We start from the raw sequence: 20902 nt of genomic DNA, 5'->3' as shown, positions 1-20902 counted from the left end.
GAAACCAATGGGTCTAAAGGTCAGTGGGCCAAAGGTTGGGCGATTAAACAGACCAGTTAGAGACAAAAGGGCTTTGGTTAAGTCTCAGAAAGCTGTCCCCAAATGTTTTCAGGACTTTACTGCTATTACTTTTATTGTTGCTGCCTCTTTCCCCTAATGTGCTGTCCAGAGCAGAGCCGGGAGAGGTGTGGGAAAGAGAAGGCCGTGGGTCTGGTGTCTCCGGCCCTGGGAGAAGGTGCTCAGAGCGTGGCGAGGCGGTCAGGCTGGGGCAATGGACAGTTGAAAGGCCAGCACCAGGATCTCTCAGATGCTGCATCCTGAGGTGACGAGCCACTGGCGAGAGGCAGGAAACTGTGTGTACGCCTCCCCTTGGGAGTAGTGACCTGGAGCCCGGTGGGGAAGAGGGGGTCAGTAAGCTATCATGAAGCGGAAGTAGATAGCAAGGTCCTCATCCAGGAGCCAGGCTACCACCTCAGCCTCAATGTCCCTCATAAAAAAACCATGATGCTGGCCAGATTGAAGCAGAAGGCTAGGTTAAATAGGTGGTCACGAAGGGCTGCTGTGTCTGATGTCCCGTCATCCTCTTGCTGGGCCATGTCCACAACCTGCCACATCTCCCCCACGGAGGAGGCCACAAAGTGCTCTTCAAAGTTCTCTTGATCCTGGTCTGCAACCGTGGAGAGGGGGAGGCACTGAAAGGGCCGATCCTAACCTGCCCCCGCCCCGATCCCGGTCTATACCAGAAAGGTGATGAAGTTAGAGAGTCTGAGAAGAAGTTAGGGCCTGGGGCTTTTGGCCCAATTGTGCATCCCCTTATCCTTGGCCAGGGAGGCAGTGCTCCATCTGGAGGTCTCCTCTGGTCCGTATTCAATCACAGCCCCAACTCAGGTGCGCACACACCGCATTTCTACCTCAAACGGCCTCCTCCAAAGCATTACAACACTTGGGGTTGGAGGGACCACCCCAGCGAAGGGATGGAAACTACAACCTCTTCCAAGATAAATGCACTCCTGCCCATACACACGAAAGCCACCTGTGTGGTGCTCTAGCCAGCCCGTGGTATGTCTCTGAATACGTCCCCCGCTAAGAACCCTGCTCTAAACCCTTAACCTGACTCTCTCACGCTACAATAATAAGGGACTGGGCTTCTCTCCCCACAACCCGACCTATCTCAGGTTTCACTCCAGCCTGATAGGAACTAGGGGGGCTGACTCCAAAGAGGTCTGATCCCTAGCTCCAGACACTGTTGTCCTACCTGTGGAGGGTGTTTTCTCGTTCTGACTCCTCTCGTTGGGATCCAGGCTGCCTTTCTGAAGCTTCACTCCCTTGACCCGCAGCAGCAGCAAGATGGCGGCCAGGAATGCTGCCCTGCAGAGCTGGGAGCCCAGGGAAGTCATGGGCCTGCCCATCCACCACCTTTGGTCTTCCCTACTCCCCTATGCCCAGTTGGCTCCCCCCACCTCCCTCCCCTGTCCCTGTCCCAGCCCTTACCACTTCCCTGCACCGTTTTCTTCCCTTCCCTTCCATAGGACCTCTGACGTCATGAGCTTTGTGACATCACAGCCATGGGCCTGCCCCTCATTCAGGTTACTAGGTTCCCTTGCCAGGCAAGAGAGTGGTGAGTAGCCAGCAGAGGCTTCTAGGATGATCCTACTGCATCATCCTGTGGAGGGCAACAAAATGACTTCAGAGTTTGTGAAGTACTTTCACATCCATTACATCATGAGATCGATATAGCAACTGGGACTCAAAGTAGTAGTGTCATCATACCCATCATATAGATGAGGAAACTGAGGTTCACAAAAGAAATGACTCTTCTGCTTAACATCACACAGACAATAAAGGGTGGAGCAGGACTCTCGACCACCTCTTTTTGTTTTAGTGTTTATTTATTTATTTTGAGAGAGGGAGGGAGAGAGAATCCCGAGTAGACTCCATGCTGTCAGTGCAGAGTGTAACACAGGGCTCAAACCTCAAGATCATAACCTGAGCCAAAATTAAGAGTCAGGCACTTAACCGACTGAACCACACAGGTGCCCCTTGACCACCTCTTTTGATTCCAAACATCACAGCTTCCTCTCTTCCATGCAGCCATTCTCTAAGGTAAGTGGCTTGTATAGAATGTGGCCCAGAGCAGATGTGGAAATATCGGATCCTCAAGTCCTGGGCTGTACCTGAAACTCAGGTCCACCAAAACAGAGGAAGGTAGAGAGGCATAGGTGTTGGGGGAGAAAAGAATACACGGTGTGTGTGCGTGTGCGTGCACACACACACACACGCATGTGTACATAGAGAGAGACAGAGAATGGGGTACCCTGTGCCCAAGCAGAAATCATTCCTTCATTCTTCACCCTCCCCTAGACTTTCCTCTCCCTAAGCCTTTGGCCTCTTGAACTGGTAGACAAACCCCTCTTCTCTCATTTTACAGCCCCTCATACTCTCAGACACAAAGAAAAAGTTGTTAGAGGCTCATTCTCCAAACTCCTTGCTTGATGGAAGCAGAGTCTTTTTTTTTAAGTTTTATTTATTTATATTGAGAGAGAGAGAGAGCATGCATATGAGCTGGGGAGGGGCAGAGAGAGACACAGAAAGAGAATGGGCAGAGAGAGAGAGAGAGAGAGAGAGAATCCCAAGCAGGCTTTGCGCTGTCAGCACAGAGCCCAATGCGGGCTCTTGAACTCACGAGCTGTGAGATCATGACCTGAATGGAATCAAGAGTTGGACACTCAACTGACTGAGCCACCTAGGTGCCCTGTAGTTAGAGTCTTTAAAGAAGCAGCAGCATGGCAGCGAGGACAGGATCCCAAATAACAGATTTCCAGAAACTTGCCTCAAAGCCCCAATGCCTGCCAGGCCCGTGAAGCCGGTGAGCACAGACCTGCTGGCAGTAATGGGCGGTGGCTAATTATCTGCTTCCCAGAGCAGAGATGGCTGGGGATGGGGCAGGTGGGATTGGGGAGATAGGATGGAGTCCTGCCCTGGTAAACCAGAAAGCAATGCAGGCCAGGAGCTACAGGGCAGGTGCTGGGGCAGGTGGGAGGAGATTGTGGGCACACTTGAGCTATCACAACCCTCTCACACCACTCGTGGAGCCCATGCATCCCACGCCTGAGTGAACCACCAAGTGCACGTGCAGGAACGTGTACCCTTTCTGGAAGACGGAATTGTAGACGTGGAGTACAGCTGGACCTCTGCTAGCAGAGTGCTCACCAGGAGGCCCCCCTGGGACAGCTGCAACCTCTTGTATACTTCCCGCCCACCCAGGCCAGGTGACTGGGGAGTGGTACACGAGGTCACTGGATGGTGGGGGAAGAAAGATTCAAGTAAGCAGGTGACCCTGTTCACCCCTACCGTGCACTCATTGACCTTCATGTCCAGGAAACAATGCTTGGGTGGAAAAAAGTCACTAATCTGGTTATTTTGGGGGAGGAGCTTCTTGGTTCCTGGCAAAAAGAGAAGCCAACCCAGGCTCGGTGCGTGTGGATGGGGAGGGCCGCTGGGCGTGGGACAGGCAGGCGTGAAAAGAACTGGGTTGTACTGACCACCGTTCCTTGCGTTTCCTCACCACCTGCTGCTGGTTCCCTGTGTTGGGAGAGATAATTCGAGCAGGAATTTAATTTGTTTTAGTACAAAAGCAATTTAAGAAGTCTGGAAAACAACAAGGGTCAGTAATTCCACTATTCAGTGCTAATCACTATTAATGTTTCAAAGTGTATTCAAATCCTTTCCTTACATGGCTGTGGGTATGTGGGGTGGGAGTGTATTTCCTAAAAAGATAAAATCCAGGCATGATGCATTTCCCTCTCCCTACATCACATCCAAATAAGAGTTGTGACTGCTTTGACACCAAGAGGCTCTGGGACCTGAAAGTGTAGTGAGGGGCTCCTGGTCCCCTAGGGGCCATCAGGGACTCTCCTGAGACTGAGGGAAGCTGCTACCTGGGGGGAGAGGGGTCCTAGGTGTTCTTGTCCACAGAAGGCTGAGGGAGCATGAGAAGGGATGAGGGAGAAATAAGGTGGTGGAGGGGGGTATGACAAAGGAGAAGGAGTGAGGGGAGAAAGCCAGCAGAGAGCAGGCAACTCCTTAAAGATCAGGGGTACGGCTGACCCTGGAACAACACGAGGTTAGGGGCACTAACCCCCCAAGCAGTCAAAAGTCCAAGTATATACTTTTGACTCCCCCAAACCTAACTACTAATGGTCTACTGTTGACTACAAGCCTTACCGATAGCAAACTATCGACTGGCGCATATTTTGTATGCTATATGTATTATATATTGTATTTTTATAACAAAGTATGCTAGAGGAAATACATTAAGAAAATCACATGGAAGAGAAAATATGTTTACAGTACTGTGCTGTATTTATCAAAAACTATCCTCATAGAGGTGCACTTGTGAATGGGGCACCTGGGTGGCTCAGTTGGTTGGGTGTCCGACTTCAGCTCAGGTCACGATCTCACGGTTAGTGAGTTCGAGCATCGGGCTCTGTGCTGACGGCTTAGAGCCTAGAGCCTGCTTCAAATTCTGTGTCTCCCTCTCTTCCCGCTCCTCCCCCGCTCATGCTCTGTCTCTCTCTCCTTCAAAGTTAAATAAAAACATTAAAAAAAAAAATTTAGAATTGGACCTGTGCAGCCAGCCTGGGCCAGTGAGAGGGTGAAGACCCAGATGCGGGCACCTGTTCCTGAGCCCCCCTCTCTCCCCAGCCCCAGCCCCAAGGACGGGGCCCTTGGTGGCGAGCCCCCCTGTACCTGCTCTGTGCGGCTCTGACTGGGCCGGCCCCTCCCCGCCCCCACCGCCTCCAGGATTAGCTTTATGGGTTGAGTATTTCTTAGGCGGGCCTCCTTCCTCTGCCAGTCCCTGCTTATCAGAGCATCTACAACCCCCACCTCAACCTTATCACTCAGTCCATCTCCTTAGACTGGAAGTCCCAAGGCTTCAGAGGCCATTACCATCCCACACAGCCCCAACCCCCAGCAAAGCAGAAAGTTGCCCTACAAGGTGACCCCCCTCCCCTTTCCCAGCTGGCATCTCCCTGCCACCTGGGTGAGAGCATGGTTCCTCCTGGTCTCTGGCATCCCCTCTCCCTTTCCTTATTTGTTTTCCTTTCAATTCCCCTTCTATAAAGGTCACTTTGCCCATCCTTCAATCTTGTAGTAAAAGAAGAGGGGAGTCCCCTGCTCCTGAAGACCCCCCAAGGTCCTGTGTCCCCCCAAGTCTCTTGCATCTGTACGGGCCGAAGATTCAGGAGAAAAAGCAAGTTATGGCGGACGATTTGGAGCTAAGTTTCCAAGTTTAAAGCCAGTCTAGTTTTGTTACTAGCCGTGGGCCATCACCCTCCCTCTCTGTGCTCTGCCCTTCTCTTTAGAAAATTAGGAGAGCCCTCAGCCTATTCCCAGGTACCGCATCTGTCTCCGGGTGACTCGAATTCAGTAACAAGCATTTCCAACCAGAAGAGAAATAGAAACCACCCTATTAGAAAATAACACAAAAGGTCATGTGTCCTCAGTCCTGCCTCATCGTTCCTGAAGAGAGTCCCCAGATTTCTCTGTCCACCACCTCGGCTCAGCTCCTGCTGTTCCAGTTCTGGGGTCTCCCCTGACTGGGGCTCCACAAAGCTGGGAAGGAAGAGAAGTTTCACTGAGGACGTGGCCTGGAAGCCTCCGGGAGGCCGGCTGCAAGGTTGAGAACAGAGACAACCACAAAGACCGCAATGCAGACAAGCAGCGCTCAGGGCTTGGAGCCCATCTGCGGAAGGAGAACCAATAGTCACTGAAGTACTTTTCCACTTTCCTGTATCCCAGTAAGTGCTCACCTTGCATGCGGGGCCCACATTCTGGGCTTCATCCTTGCTCCCCCTCTACATCCCACCGTCTCCTAGCCTTCCCCTGTCTCCCCTGCAGCCCCAACCCACTGCTGGGAAGGAAGTTCCCTCCTCCACCTCCCCTCCCAGCTCTAGAGCAGGTTCTGTGCCCGGGGGCTCTCTAGAGACAGCTCCTCCCCTCCAGGTAAAGCCACATTCTCCTGGCAGGGCCCCCAGTCACCTCACTGCATACACACACACTCCACCCACAAACTGCACGCTGTATACACAAGTCACACTGGAGATATACTCACTCTCAGTCCCAACCCCAAACAGACCCCGCCTCCTCCTCTGTGGACTCCTAGACCGGCTCCTTTTACCACATTCCCTAACCTGCCAGTGCCTGAAAGAAGACGATATGGGGGCTCCTCCACCTAAGGCAGAGGGGCCCAGGGTCCAACTCCAGAAACTTCTGGCCTCCTGGCTGCTCAGAGAGCAGGACTGGGATCAGCATCTGGACGAGGCCCACATGCTGCAACAGAAGAGGTAGGCTGCCCCAGTCGTGCCACGTCCCACCTCCTCCTGATCCCCCAACCCTCTGATCCACTCCGCTGCTGTATCTCTGCTTGCAGCGGCCCAGCATTCAGTGTCAGGTGGTCGGGTGCACCCAGCCCACTCCTTCCGAACCCCAGCTGTCTCTGTCAGTGGGCAGGAGGAGACTCGGTGTAGATTCGAAGCCAGGGACAAAGTGACACTACAGCTCCAACCTGCCTGGCTGGTGGAGGAGGGGGCTGGGGGACAGAAAGGGACGGGAACAGAAGAAGGATAGAAGAAAGCAGATTGGGGGAGGGGGAGGACAGGCAGGTGAAGGCCGGTGGGGAGCAAATTACCGGGGAAGGCACGAGATCCTGCAGGTGTTGGAAGACTTGTTGCCTGGAGAAAGAGCGAAGCATTCCCATTAGCGTGAAGGAAAATTGCTTGTGTGAAAAAGAGGAGGAGAGCTGTGTTCTGTAGAACTTCTGGAGCTGACCAGCTGATGAGGGAAACTCAGCTTATCTACCTTTTATTGAGTGTCTACTTTGTGCAGCGGAATGCTGGGTCGGGAGGATCATCGGTAGACTGAATGAGGCCTGTGCCTGCCCGGCGGATGCCTGCAGGTCAGGCGGGGCTGATGTGTTTCACGGAAAAGCAGCGGCCAGGGCGGGGACCTATAGCCTGCAGGTGGGCCTCTGCCTCAGAGCATCTGGGGAACCTGTCACCCGTCTGAGAGCTGCCTGGGGATGGGGTGAGCAGACAGCAGCAGGCCTGCGGTCCAGCCAGGGCTGGCCTCGTGGGCAGGTGGCCTCTACGGTGGCACAGGATCCCGCGTTGCAGAAAACCCCTGCACTTGGTTTAATGCGCTGCTGTGGTCAACTTGAAATTCTTAATTTTCGGGGCGCCTGGGTGGCGCAGTGGGTTAAGCGTCCGACTTCAGCCAGGTCATGATCTCGCGGTCCGTGAGTTCGAGCCCCGCGTCAGGCTCTGGGCTGATGGCTCAGAGCCTGGAGCCTGTTTCCGATTCTGTGTCTCCCTCTCTCTCTGCCCCTCCCCCGTTCATGCTCTGTCTCTCTCTGTCCCAAAAATAAATAAACGTTGAAAAAAAAAATTAAAAAAAAAAAAAAGAAATTCTTAATTTTCGAACAGGGAGTCCTACATTTTTCTTTCGCGCTGGGCCTCACAAACGGTACAGCTGGCTGTGGCTGCAGTCGGAGCCCTCATTTGGGAAAGGCTCTCTGCTTGCTCACCAACCCCCACCCCAGGCCCTGTGAGGGAACCTTTGGCCTCCCCACCTCCCTCGAAACTTCAGGGTGAGGCCAGGGCAGTCTTGGAGAGAGAGCTGGGTTCTGGACCTGCCCTCTGCAGAGGGCGGTGCGCTAGAGGCCCGGGTGCTGAGGCTGTGTGCGGTGCGTCCAGCACAGGGTGTGAAACCAGGTTAGCCCTGGTTACCCTGAGCTGGGACTATTCACCCTGAGGGTCTAGGTGAGGTGGGGAGGGCACTGGCCCTTACTCTGCTGGTCCCTCCTGAGAGTACTTTTCTAATGGGCAGACCTGAGCTCCACCTCAAGATAAAAGCCTTCTTTAAATAAAAATGTTCTTCCCCCTGGCTCACAGGGCAATTGGAAGAGAGGATGGGGGACCTGGGGACACCAGGGGAAGCACTGGTCAGTCTGTTTGCCTCTCATTTCTCCCCTCGTGACCCTCCCCTGCCTTGTATTCACCCTGGGATCTGATTTGTGCCTGCAGCTTTAGCTTTTTGGTTCATCCAGGCAGGGAAGAAACAAAGATGAACTGACAAGAGGTGCCTTAGGACGGATACGTCCACAGGGCTTCTGCTCCTAGCTGCTAGGTTCCCAGAGGAGCCCAAGGCTATGATCCTCCTCAGTTATGAATGGGGTAAAACACGGAAGGAATCCGTCCTCCGCACCCCCCCGCCCGCCCCCCCCCCCCTCCGCCACACACAGCGTGGATCTGACTCTGAGCAGCCCTGAGGGGTATTTGGAATTTTGGCAGCTTGTAAATAGCCTAAGTTCCAACAGCTGGTCCCTCTCTGCCTCTCTGCCCCTCTGGTCTCTCTAACTCCCTTAGCCTAAGGAGAGCTAGCTCAGCAGGCCTGGGAGCAGGGGTGAAAACATTTACTCAGCTTAGGTGGCCTGATGGCCTCCTGTCAGGGTCATCAGGGCCACCAGCTCTGCAGCATGGGCCCCTTCTGCCCCCACAAGTCTTCTGCCCACTGGAGTCTTGAGGCCTCCCCCCCGCCAACCACCCCCCACCAGACTTGGGCAGAGCTGGCAATGACACAACCATGGGGGAAACTCTCACCCCAGTCTGACCCTCAGCTAGAGTCCAGTTAACGACTCTTTGCAATGTGTCACTGCACACTTTGTGTGACTCGTATCTGTTCCACATAGAGAAGGTCTCTGATCCTCTCTCTGCCTTTGGCCTCTCAGTGATTCTGTCTCTACTGGACTCACGTTCATCTTCTCCCAGGATCCGAGAGTCTCCACTGCTTCAGGCAGCCAAGGAAAATGACCTGTGTGCCCTCAAGAAACTTCTGCTGGACCGAAGCTGTGATTTCCGACAGAGAGGTGGGTTGGGTGTGATGGAGCCAGGCCACCTGCCCTGCCTCGCCCCAGGACGCTGAGGACTCCTGCGAGGAAGCGGGGAGAGAGCCTTGAGCCAGAGCCCCTTCCTCAAGATGCTCTTGGAGGTGTTTGACACTCCTATCTTACTCCCCTCCAGGAGCCTTGGGGGAGACCGCGCTGCATATAGCGGCCCTCTATGACAATCTCGAGGCCGCCGTGGTGCTGATAGAGGCTGCCCCGGAGCTGGTCAAGGAGCCCACCTTGTGTGAGCCATTTGTAGGTGAGGAGCCCACACAGTAGTTCAAGGTGGAGACAGGTGTGGGAGAGTCTGATGTCACCTCTTAAAATGGGTCTCCGAAGGGTGGCCTGGGAAGAGGTGCTAGAGGGTTCAGGAAGGTTGCCCTTGAGTTGGAAGGCATGCAGACGTCCCAGTCTTGGCCTTTAGCATCCGTGACTTTCTTTCTTTCTTTTTTTTTTTTTTTTGAGATTCATCTCTTCATAGAGGACTCCAAACGCAGCTGCCCTTTACTTATTGATTGATTGATTGATTGATAATTTAAATCCAAGTTAGTTAACATATAGTGTAATAATGACTTCAGGAATAGAATTTAGTGATTCATCACTTACACGTAACACCCAATGCTCATTCCGACAAATGCCCTCCTTCATGCCCATCATCCATTTAGCCCATCCCCCCACCCAACTCCCCACCAGCAACCCTCAGTGTGTTCTCTGTATTTAAGACTCTCTTATGGTTTGTCTCCATCTCTGTTTTTATGTTATTTTTGCTTCCCATCCCTTATGTTTTGTATTTTAAATTCCACATATGAGTGGAGTCACATGATATTTGTTTTTCTCTTATTTCTCTTAGCATAATACCCTCTAGTTCCAACCATGTTGTTACAAATGGCAAGATTTCTTTCTTTTTGATCACTGAATAATATTCCATTGTATGTATATATATATATATATATATATATATATATATATATATATATATACCACATCTTTTTTTTAAATTTTTTTTAACGTTTATTTTATTTTTGAGACAGAGAGAGACAGAGCATGAATGGGGGAGGGTCAGAGAGAGGGAGACACAGAATCTGAAACAGGCTCCAGGCTCCGAGCTGTCAGCACAGAGCCCGACGCGGGGCTCGAACTCACGGACCATGAGATCATGACCTGAGCCGAAGTCGGCCGCTTAACCGACTGAGCCACCCAGGCGCCCCAGTACCACATCTTCTTTATCCATTCATCAGTCGATGGACATTTGGGTCCTTTCCATACTTTGGTTATTGTTGATAGTGCTGCTATAAACATTGGGGTACATGTGCCTCTTTGAATCAGTGCTCCTGCATCCTTTGGATAAATACCTAGTAGTGCAATTGCTGGGTCATAAGGTAGTTCTATTTTTAATTTTTTGAAGAACCTTCACACTGTTTTCCAGAGTGGCTGCACCAGTCTGCAATCCCATCAGCAGTGCAAAACGATTCCTATTTGGGGCACGTGGGTGGTTCAGTTGATTAAGTGTCCAACTTCAGCTCAGGTCATGATCTCGCGGCTGGTGAGTCTGAGTCCCACATCGGGGTCTGTGCTTACAGCTCAGAGCCAAGAGCCTGCTTCAAATTCTGTGTCTCCCTCTGTCTCTGCCCCTCCACCTCTAGTGCTCTGTCTCTCAGAAATGAATAAACGTTTTAAAAAAAGGTTTCTCTTTCTCCCCATCCTTGCCAACATCTGTCGTTGCCTAACTAAATTGTTAATGTTAGCCATTCTGACTGGTGTGAGGTGGTATCTCATTGTGGTTTTGATTTGTATTTCCCTGATGATGAGTGATGTTGAGCATTTTTTCATGTGTCGGTTGGCCATCTGGATGTCTTCTTTGAAAAAGTGTCTATTCATGTCTTTTGCCCCTTTCTTCACTGGATTATTTGTTTTTTGGGTATTGATTTTGATAAGTTCTTTATAGATTTTGGATACTAACCCTTTATCTGAGATGTCATTTGCAAATATCTTCTCCCATTCTGTTGGTTACCTTTTAGTTTTGCTGATTGTTTCCCTCACTGTGCAGAAGGTTTTTATCTTGGTGAGGTCCCAATAGTTCATGTTTGCTTTTGTTTCCCTTGCTTCCCAAGACATGTCGAGTAAGAAGTTGCTGCAGCTGAGGTCAAAGAGGTTGTCGCCTGTTTTCGCCACTAGGATTTTGATGGCTTCCTGTCTTATCTTTAGGTCTTTCATCTGTTTTGAGTTTATTTTTGTGTATGGTGTAAGAAAGTGGTCAAGGTTCATTCTTCTGCATGTTCTGTCCAGTTTTCCCGCACCATTTCCTGAAGACACTGTCTTTTTACCATTGGATATTCTTTCCTGCTTTGTCAAAGATTAGTTGGCCATACATTTGTGGGTTCATTTCCGGGTTCTCTATTCTGTTCCATTGATCTATGTGTCTGTTCGTGTACCAGTACCATACTGTCTTGATGATTATAACTTTGTAATACAGCTTGAAGTCTGGGATTGCAAGCATATGTGACTTTATTTAGCCATTCACTGTTTCCTTTCCTTTCAACTCCTCTCATGTTCCCTGTAGGACAAAACTCTGTTTCTTTCTCTTATAGCAACATTACAGTGATTCCATGTACACCCTACCCACAACAGTCAAGAGGTGGGGACAGTGAGGTGGACAGCCTGTGAGACAAATTGCCCTGAGTCTCAGGCCACTGTGCTAAGTCAAGGGCAGAAATCTATGCCAGGACCTGTCAGGGACCTCCTTCCTGCCAGTGAGATGTTGTGTCCTTGGAAGAATTGGGGACAGCCCCATCACTGAGATGTCTCTCTCTCTCTCTCTGGGCCAGGTCAGACCGCCCTGCACATAGCCATCGTGAACCAGAACGTGAACTTGGTGAGAGCCCTGCTTGCCCACGGGGCCAGCGTGTCTGCGAGAGCCACAGGCACGGCGTTCCGCCGCAGCCCCCGCAACCTCATCTACTTTGGTGAGAGCGGGGCCGGGGCTGGGAGGAAGGGACATGGGGAGGTGGGCAAGAGCAAAGGGAGGGCGGGCCGAGGAGGGCTCCTGCCCCCGGAAAAGCCGGAAGCGGCCGGGCCTTCCAGGGTTTCAGGCCAGAGCCAAGCCTCCCCCGACGCGTGCTCCATCCCTGCCTCTGCTTCTGCTGGCGAGCGTCCCCGAGCCCAGAGCTGCCACGCGAGGGCAAGGAGGCAGTCACTCGGGGACGCTGCCCATCCCCCAGCCCATTGGATCCTCACGGCAGCCAGCCTTCTGTGTCCACAGGGGAGCACCCCTTGTCCTTTGCTGCCTGCGTGGGCAGCGAGGAGATGGTGAGGCTGCTCATTGAGCATGGAGCTGACATCCGGGCCCAGGACTCCCTGGGTAAGAGCTGGGGGCCGGGAGGGCAGGGGCCACCCCAGGTCGGGCAGGGCATCAGCGGGGACTTCAGCGCAACGGCCACGTGACGCCCGCGTCCTCCCCCAGGAAACACCGTGTTGCACATCCTCGTCCTGCAGCCCAACAAGACCTTTGCCTGCCAGATGTACAACCTGCTGCTGTCCTATGATGGGCGCAGGGACCACCTGCAGTCCCTGGACCTCGTGCCCAATCACCAGGGTCTCACCCCCTTCAAGCTGGCCGGAGTGGAGGGCAACACCGTGGTGAGGGACACTCCCCTGGCCCCATGGCGGCCTTTCAAAGACCCTTGGTGCCCAACTGCCCGGAGGGTGGGGCCCCTTCCTCCATACTCCGTCGCTAAATGCTCAGCCTCAGGGACCCCTGGGCGGGAGGCTTTGAGAATGTCGCTTTAGGACATATGCTCTGGGAGCCTGGCGTTCTGTTCCCTTTGCCCGTCCTCCTCTTTCAGATCCTTATAGGGTGTGTGGGAAAGAAAGACAACCAGAAAAAAGGAGGCTCACGCAACTAACTGTCCATCAGTCGCAAGGAGCGGGCCGCAGCCCTCTTCAGCGGTGGAGACCCCCCGGCCCTGCTTCTCACACTGACCCTCCGACTCACCACCGTGTCTTCTCAGATGTTCCAGCACCTGATGCAGAAGCGGAAGCACATCCAGTGGACCTACGGGCCGCTGACCTCCACTCTCTACGACCTCACCGAGATCGACTCCTGGGGGGAGGACGTGTCCTTTCTAGAGCTGGTGATTTCCTCCAAGAAGCGAGAGGTATGGGTGCCACAGATGACCAGGGGCTGCCAAGTGTCTGAGCAAAGCCTGTCCGTTTGCTTACATCCTGGGCTCCAGACACTTCCCTGATTTATAATAAATGGAGATGAGAACCGAACCATGGAGAGAAGTCCAGTCTGACTGCGTTCTCCCTCTGCCCAGCTCCAGCCCTTTCTGCTTACCTTTCTCACACTAACCTTTTAGGTGAGGGACTCTCCAAATGGAAGCCGCTTCGTAGCCTTCATTCATTCATTCATTCAGCACACTGAGGACCTTCTGAGTCCCAGCTGCTGTATAAGGAACTGAGAGTACAGAAATAAATCAATCATAGTTCCTGTCTGCTTCCTCACACCCCACTCCCTGTCCTCAGTAAGTGCAATGGAGTCCAATGTATGCCACCATAGGAGTCTGCACCATGCACAGTGGCAGCAACACTGAGGTCAAGTGACTTGTCCTGGATGGGCCAGGAAAGATGTCACAGAGGAAGGGCTTGAGCTGGGTCTTCTAGGGGAGCTGGAATTCACCAGGAAGAGGAGGGGAAAGAGAGCTCCCCAGAGAGCGGGAAACACGTGCGCCATTCTGATAGTACTGAATTGAGTGAACGGTAGGAAGGGAAAATTTGTCGAAGACTCTAGGAGCAAGGAGCAAATGCTTCAGGTCCTCGGAAACTTCCAAAATAGTGGCAAGATAGAATTTCTGTTGTTTATCTGCCACCTGGCAATTTCCTAAGAACCTTTCTGCCATAAAATGCAGGCAATCGTTAGTAAGAGAGAACTTGAAAGGTCACTTTGTGTGATCTTACTCAGAGAACATTCCTGGAAACAGATAAACTTCTATCAGGATTTCTTAGGAATTAGAACACCAATCCCGCTGTGTGAATTGTGCCTACATAAATCCTTGATGTCCGGTTTCAGTGAGCTCTCGGTGTTCTCCTCCAGGTTTTATTCTTGTCTTAGTCAGCTACTTTTCCTTTCCTTCAAAATCCCTAGCCCCTTTTACATCTCTCATAGCCTTCCCCCCTTAGTTCCCTCGAAGCCCAGACTCCTACATTATGGCAAAAATTGAGGCTCTCTGCAAAAATCGGGTTCCTCCTACTTCCTGCCTTGAGCTGCCAAATATATCAGAAACTGCCCACCATCTCTCCTTCCCTCTGGGATCAGCAGAAAAGGTATTCTGTTGGCTAATGGTTCATTCCTACAGCTATGGTTTGACTTTTGCCTTTTCTTACTTTCTCAGATGCCTCATCCCTTCCACCCCCCACTCTCATTTGTGCTTAACCCCTTGCTGTGTACTTCCGTCAGACTCCAGCCCACCGCAGAGGCTTAGATGGTTGCCTCATCCAACTTTCCGTGCCTCTACTGCTCCCCTCCAGTGCCTAAGACTTGCAGAGAAAATAGGACCACTTCCTTGCTTGAACCCCCTGTGCTCCCTATTGCATTCGGAAAGATAATTCAAACTCCCCACTGTGCTCCCAATACCTGATGGTCTGCCTCTTATTTACGTCACCCCTTACAACTCCTGCCCGCCACTCCGCACGGGTCTCCTCACGTCCCCAGATGCACCTTGTTTGCAGATGACCACCTCTCTCGCCTGGCTGCCTTGGCGACTGCTGCTGCTCGTGGACCGGTCTCTAACTCCCCCTTCTTTCTACTAACTACTGCTCATCCCTCAAAGCCTCATTGGGGTTCTGGCGTCTCGTGCTTACTTCTTTAACAGAATGAATGGTGATGATGCTGTTGTTGCGCTGCCCTCTGGGACCTGGCGGGAAATCCAGCACTCCTCACCGTGCCAGTCACCCCCTGCCCTCCAACCTATGCACTGCTTCCATGGTAGGCTCGCCAGATCCTGGACCAGACCCCAGTGAAAGAGCTGGTGAGCCTCAAGTGGAAGAGATACGGACAGCGGTACTTTCACATTCTGGGTGCCTTGTACATGCTCTATATGATCTGTTTCACCGCCTGCTGCATCTACCGCCCCCTCAAGTTCCGCTCGGGCAACCGCACAGATCCCCGGGACAACACAGTCCTCCAGCAGAAACTGCTGCAGGTGACTCTTGCTGGAAGGGGATGGAAGGGAGTGGGAGCGTGGGGTGCTGGTGCTGGGCGCCTGAAGGATACCTACCCAGGAAAGGCACTACTCACTGGGCTCCAGCGGCTACAGGCTCCTGGTCACGCAGACAGAAATTCGGCATGAGATAGCCGACCAAAAAGGGAGCTTAATGAGTAAAAAACACACTTACCCAGGGACCTGTGGTTTTTCTCGCTAACCCTGAAAGAATACTTGCTGTTACAAACACCATACATTTGTGAACTTCCTTATAATTCGCAAGCCCTATTGTTCAAAAGGGAGGAAAATCATACTCCAAGTACATTTCTGAGTCCATTTCTGGTCTGTTAGGGCAACACAGACGTCCCTCCTGGCCTGCCCTCTCTTCTGTGTACTGTCAACACGAGGGCATTGGCAATCCTGTGTCAGCTGTCAGACCACCTGTCAGGTCCCCTGCACAAGGTCCCTGGATTAAGTAGCAGGTTGAAGTAAATAATTTCTGAGGCTCCTTTTATGCCTGTGGGCTTGCCATTCTGTAGTGTTGTTCAGAGACCCGGGGTGGTAAGGATGGCTGGGCAGAGGTGTAGAGTAGCCGTAAGAGTCTGCTGTTGATGGGAGCAAACTCTCCCTCTCGGGTGACGGCATTAGTAGGCTCTAATGGGAGCCCCTGAGCATCTACAGTCAACGAGTGTGGCTACTTTGGGTTGGTTTACAGTTCGTGGCTAACCACAGTTTTTGTCCCGGGGACCTGAAATAGCCAAAGGTGGGTGCAGGTATGTGGGCAGAAGGCAAAAGACAGGGGAAGAAGAATTTTGCCAGGCGAGTAAGAGCTAGGTGACTGGAGATTTATGTTCCATGGAGGATGGGCCAGCCACAGGTATGGCGCAGCCTCGGCTAGGAAGAGGGGTAGTTCGGGTCAGAAAGAGAGCATAAGTTGCTTGCTTCATCTAGGAACAAAAACCCTGAGTCAAGTTAAGCCAGAGAGAGTGGGATACACAGAGAAACAACAGGGCAGAGCCTCATTAAACCGCAGAGTTGGTCACAACACTCCACCTCACTTGCTCCTGTAACTGCCTCTCAGTATATATTCAGCGTGCTCGTGTATCCAGAGCCTGTCTCTGACAAAGGAGGGTTTGCTGCCCAGAGAGGATGATCCTGAGTGTGGAGTGGCTGCCCTGTTACGGGGGGCACCAGTGTGCTGGGGGGAGGTTGTATTCCATGCATCTCAAATTGGGCACAAAGGCTGGCCCTGGTGTGGAACCCACACAGGGGGAAGTAAGGACATTGAGAAGATGGCCAAGTGAGATGGGTGAGAAACTAGAAATGGGGAAAATGCACACCCATGAATGAGCTGAGGGTGACTGGGCTTTCCAACATTCTAGGCCCTATTTCCCAGATGTGTTGTTCTTCCAGTCCCCCTTTGTCTCAAGCTTACCTAGGGATTTTCTGGATTTAGATTGTAGATAACGTTCTGGCCTGAGAATTGGGTGATAACTGAGCAATTGAGTACTCTAAGTCTCCTCCCTATGTGCCCCTTTCTCTTTAGGACAGGACTAGCATGTTTTTTGACCCAGATAGTCTATATTTAGAAGATCCCCTCCCCTTGCCCCAGGACTAGGTGAAGCATAGTTTTAGCTAAGACAACCTCCCCATCCTTCTCTTTTCTTTCCTCTTTCCTTCCGTTCTTCCCCGGTACCACTTTTACCCTTTTGTCTTGCACTTAGATAATAGCTACTTTAACCCAAATAGAAGATTATTGACTTTCAAATATTCTTTTCTTGGTCAGGGGAGAGAGGCTAAGGGTTACAAATGGTCTTATAAGAGGATTGGGTAGCAAAGACCACCAATGGAAGGTCCCTGTTGCTTGGTGTTACCCCTTGAGCCTTGTCCTGAATTTATGGAATATCTGGGTCCTCTTATTCAGTAAATAAATCAATCTGGATAATATCAGGGGCTTCTCAGCTGATCACCTGATCTGAAAGATCCTGATTTCATGATGTACTGGGCTTATTAAATAATAGGAAATTCTCTTTTTTTCCTACTTTATATTACTTGAGAGTCTTAGAGCAATGAAAATGCACCAAGTGTGCCTTGGTTTGATTTTTTAAAGTTTATTTATTTGTTTTGAGAGAGAAAGAGCATGGGAGCATGAGTGGGGGAGGGGCAGGGAGAGAAAGGGAGAGAGAGAATCCCAAGCAAGATTAAAAAAAAAAAAATGTTTATTTATTTTGAGAGAGAGAGAGAGAGAGTATGTGAGCTGGGGGAGGGGCAGAGAGAGAGGAGACAGAAAATCCCAAGCAGGCTCTACACTGTCAGCGCAGAGCCTGATGTGGGGCTCAAACTCACAAACCATGAGATCATGACCTGAGCCAAGGTTGTGCTTAACTGACTGAGCCACCCAGACACCCCTTAACTTGATTCATGCAGTTGTTGACATGTTAGTTGGCCCATGGGGATTTATCTTAGACAAATGAATACTTTAATATCCAATTATATTAATAAATTGGACGCACAGGGCTCTCAGTCACAGAAGAATTTTCTCTGTGGATCTCATGGAATCCAGAGAAGTCACTGTGCTCCATGAGAGCTGCCCAGCCTCACCTTCTCAGGACAGTTGAAATGAATGGAAAAACTCATCTATTTATATGCAACAAAACAAACTACACAAAAGCAGACATCCACGAGGATGGAATTAGTGTGTCTCTGTCCAGTTTTGGGACTATCTTAAGGGGTTACTTCACTCTAAGATGCCTCATTGTTCAGCCATTAAAGCTGTGCTTTTCCAGAGTTTCCTAAGCATGCTATTAATTACTGGATTGATCTCCTACCTCCATTCAATGTCTAGTTGGTTTAGGCAGAATGGCATGCATTGCAGTCCTAGTTCTCTTGGGTTTCCAGGGGAGCAGAAAGTTCAAAGTGTGGGAGTCAGGTGGCTTGGGTTTTAGTCCTGACTTTGAAACCAAATAGTTATTTGACCCTGCACAGATCCTACCTCTTACTAGATCAGTGACTTTTCACCAAGAAGGGAAGCTGGTGAAAACACTGGTTCCTAAGCTACACCACACCTAATAAATCAGAATGTCCATTGATGGTATTTTTAAGAACTCTCTGAGTGATCGTAATATTCAGCCAGGGCTGAGAACTACTGGCTCCATTTCGGGTATCTATTTGTCTCTAACTTTCCAGTCTTAAGTCAATCACTCTGGTCCTTTAGATTCCTGATTTGCTGTTTAGCAAAAGGGCGTTGCTCTCTCATCAAATTTCCTTTTTGTCTCCTGAAGATTTCCTCCATCTCTCCTCTGCCTACTGAACCTAGACCTTGTTATAGGTGTTAGAAATTCAACATGGTCTGAGCAAAATACACACTATCTCTCTGCCCATTTGCAGTCTACAGACTGGTGTACATTAATTAAAGGAATAGATATTTCATTACAATCCATCATTGTTACAATTCACAATATTTTTTCCTCTGGTAAGGAAAAGGACAGGATGCTAAGAGAGCTTACAGCAGGCGCCTGGGCATGCTGAAAAGCCAGAGAAGGTTTCCCTGAGGAAGACACCTAAGCTGAGAGAGCTGGATACCAGTTAGAGGTGAAAAGTTAGTCCTAGGCAGAAAGAATGGACACACAAAAGCCCTGAGGCAGGAAGAACTTTGCCAACATCTGAGGACTGAAAGAAGAGCTAGAACACAGGAGCCGCGGTGAGGGCCTCCGGATGAGATTGTCCACGTGGATCCTTCTCAAATCGTGAAGTGCCTTGTAGGCCATATTGAAGATTTTACTCTCTATCTCAAAGGTAATGGGAAGCTGAGAAGGATTTAAAAAATTTTTTTGGTGTTTATTTATTTTTGATAGAACACAAGGCAGGGGAAGGAGAAGAGAGAGGAAGACACAGAACCCGAAGCAGGCTCCAGGCTCTGAGCTGTCAGCACAGAGCCTGATGTAGGGCTCAAACTCACAAACTGTGAGATCATGACCAAGCTGCAATCAGTCACCCAACCAACTGAGCCACCTAGGTGCCCCTCAGAAGGACTTTAACTAGGAGAGGGACTTGACAGGACTTCTGGTTTAGAAAAATGTCTGCGTAGGATGGAGAACAGATTTGAAGGGGCCAGGTGGATGTGGGGAGACTAGTAAAGAGGCTGTCTAGTTCGGCAAGTGAGAGATAATGGTGGGTTGGCCTGGGGATGTGCTGGGGGGTTGGCATCACTACTGTACAATGGATTTGGTGCAGGGAAGAAAGGAGAAGACTGTGGCAGGAACGACTCATAGGTTTCCGTTCATTTAAAAGCATGAAATCTTGCCATTTGCAATGACGTGGATGGAGCTTGAGAGTATCATGCCAAGAGAAATAAGCCAGTCAGAGAAAGACAAATACCTTGTGATGTCACCCAAAGGTGGAATTTAAGAAACAAAACAAAAGAAAAAAAGAGATAAACCAAAAAGAAAAGAAAAAAACCCACTCTTAACTACAGAAGACAAACAGATAGTTAGCAGATGGGATGGGTAAAATGGAGGAATAAGAGTTCATCTATCTTGATGAGCCCTGGGTGATGTATAGAATTGTTGAATCACCATATTGTACTCCTGCAACTGATTTAACACTATATATTAACTAAACTAGAATTAAAATGTTTTAGAAGAAGAATAGAAAGTAACCCTGCCGTAAGAAAGAATAACTAAGAAGACAGCAAACAAATTGAATAATTCAGAAATAATTTATTAAATATTTGCTTTGTGCGAAAAAAAAAGAAATTGTCCTCTACCTGTCATGGTCAGTGGGATTGATCTTTTCACATCGTTACTCCTCACAAGCTCTGAAAAACCCAAAGCACCACAGCTATTTGAAAAACCCAACTGACCTCCAGCTCTACACAACTTTGTTCAGCGTTCCTAACCAACTTACTGTGAGACAAGCACAGCAAATTAAAGAAGAAAAGAGGCGAGGAGAAGTAGGGAGCCTGGTAGGTGAAAATAGCATCTAACTGAGCATCAAACTTAGTGCTTGCTTTGTTCACTTTACATGCATTTATCAGTGCTTGAAGGAGCTGGTTAAAATGCAGATTCTAGGAGGTTCCTGGGCTGCTTAGTCAGTTGAGTGTCCAACTCTTGATTTGGCTCAGATCATTATTCCAGGGTCGTGGGATGGAGCCCCGTGTCGGGCTCCATGCTGAGCATGGAGCCTGCTTAAGATGCTCTCTCATGTCTCCCTCTGCCCCTCTCCCCTACTTGCACTCTCTCTCTCACCCTCTGCCCCTCTCTTCTGCTTGTGTGAGTGCTCCCTTTCTCTCTAAAATAGAAAATAAAGGGGCACCTGGGTGGCTCAGTCAGTTATGCACCTGACTCTTGATTTCACCTCATGTCATGATCTCACAGATTGTGAGTTTGAGCTCTGTCTTGGGATCTGTGCTGACAGCACGGAGCCTGCTTGTGATTCTCTGTCTCCTCTCTCCCCCTCCCTGCTCTCTCTCTCTCTCTCTCTCTCTCTCTCTCTCTCTCTCTCTCTCAAAAATAAATAAATAAATATTAAAATAAGTAAAATAAAAAATAGATTTATTTTTTATAAATAAATTTTATTTCCGCAGATTCTGACAATAAACCTCCAGTGAGACCTGGGATTCCTAACTAGCTTTGGGGGAATGCTGATGTTGTAATTCTATGAACCACATTTTGGATGACAAAGCATTAGATCATTTAATCCATATAGATATCCTAATAATTAAAGAAAATCATCACCACTTTAAAGACAGTGAATCTGA

At 50.2% G+C, this 20902-nt stretch overlaps 2 protein-coding genes across 2 annotated transcripts in view; one reads left to right on the top strand and one right to left on the bottom strand.

Annotated features, from left to right (window-relative positions):
* Positions 1-72: 72 nt before the first annotated feature.
* Positions 73-1881, bottom strand: LLCFC1 (LLLL and CFNLAS motif containing 1). The gene is made up of 3 exons (XM_045495970.1): positions 1492-1881; positions 1256-1376; positions 73-667 (listed from the first exon to the last, which is right to left on the bottom strand). The coding sequence occupies exons 1-3, from the start codon at positions 1525-1527 to the stop codon at positions 489-491; spliced, it is 336 nt and encodes a 111-aa protein (XP_045351926.1). The 5' UTR covers positions 1528-1881; the 3' UTR covers positions 73-488.
* A 3901-nt stretch (positions 1882-5782) lies between these two features.
* TRPV5 (transient receptor potential cation channel subfamily V member 5) overlaps positions 5783-20902 on the top strand; it is a 29239-nt gene continuing 14119 nt past the window's right edge. The window contains exons 1-8 of the mRNA XM_045495963.1: positions 5783-6347; positions 8829-8926; positions 9081-9203; positions 11770-11907; positions 12204-12302; positions 12405-12580; positions 12952-13098; positions 14932-15144. Coding sequence (XP_045351919.1) covers positions 6220-6347; positions 8829-8926; positions 9081-9203; positions 11770-11907; positions 12204-12302; positions 12405-12580; positions 12952-13098; positions 14932-15144 — 1122 coding nt within the window. The 5' untranslated portion in view covers positions 5783-6219. The remainder of the gene's footprint in view (positions 6348-8828; positions 8927-9080; positions 9204-11769; positions 11908-12203; positions 12303-12404; positions 12581-12951; positions 13099-14931; positions 15145-20902) is intronic.

This window comes from Leopardus geoffroyi, chromosome A2 (genome assembly GCF_018350155.1).
Source record: "Leopardus geoffroyi isolate Oge1 chromosome A2, O.geoffroyi_Oge1_pat1.0, whole genome shotgun sequence".
In the NCBI taxonomy this organism is placed as follows: Eukaryota; Metazoa; Chordata; class Mammalia; order Carnivora; family Felidae; genus Leopardus; species Leopardus geoffroyi.
This window is presented reverse-complemented; position numbering and strand designations above follow the sequence as displayed.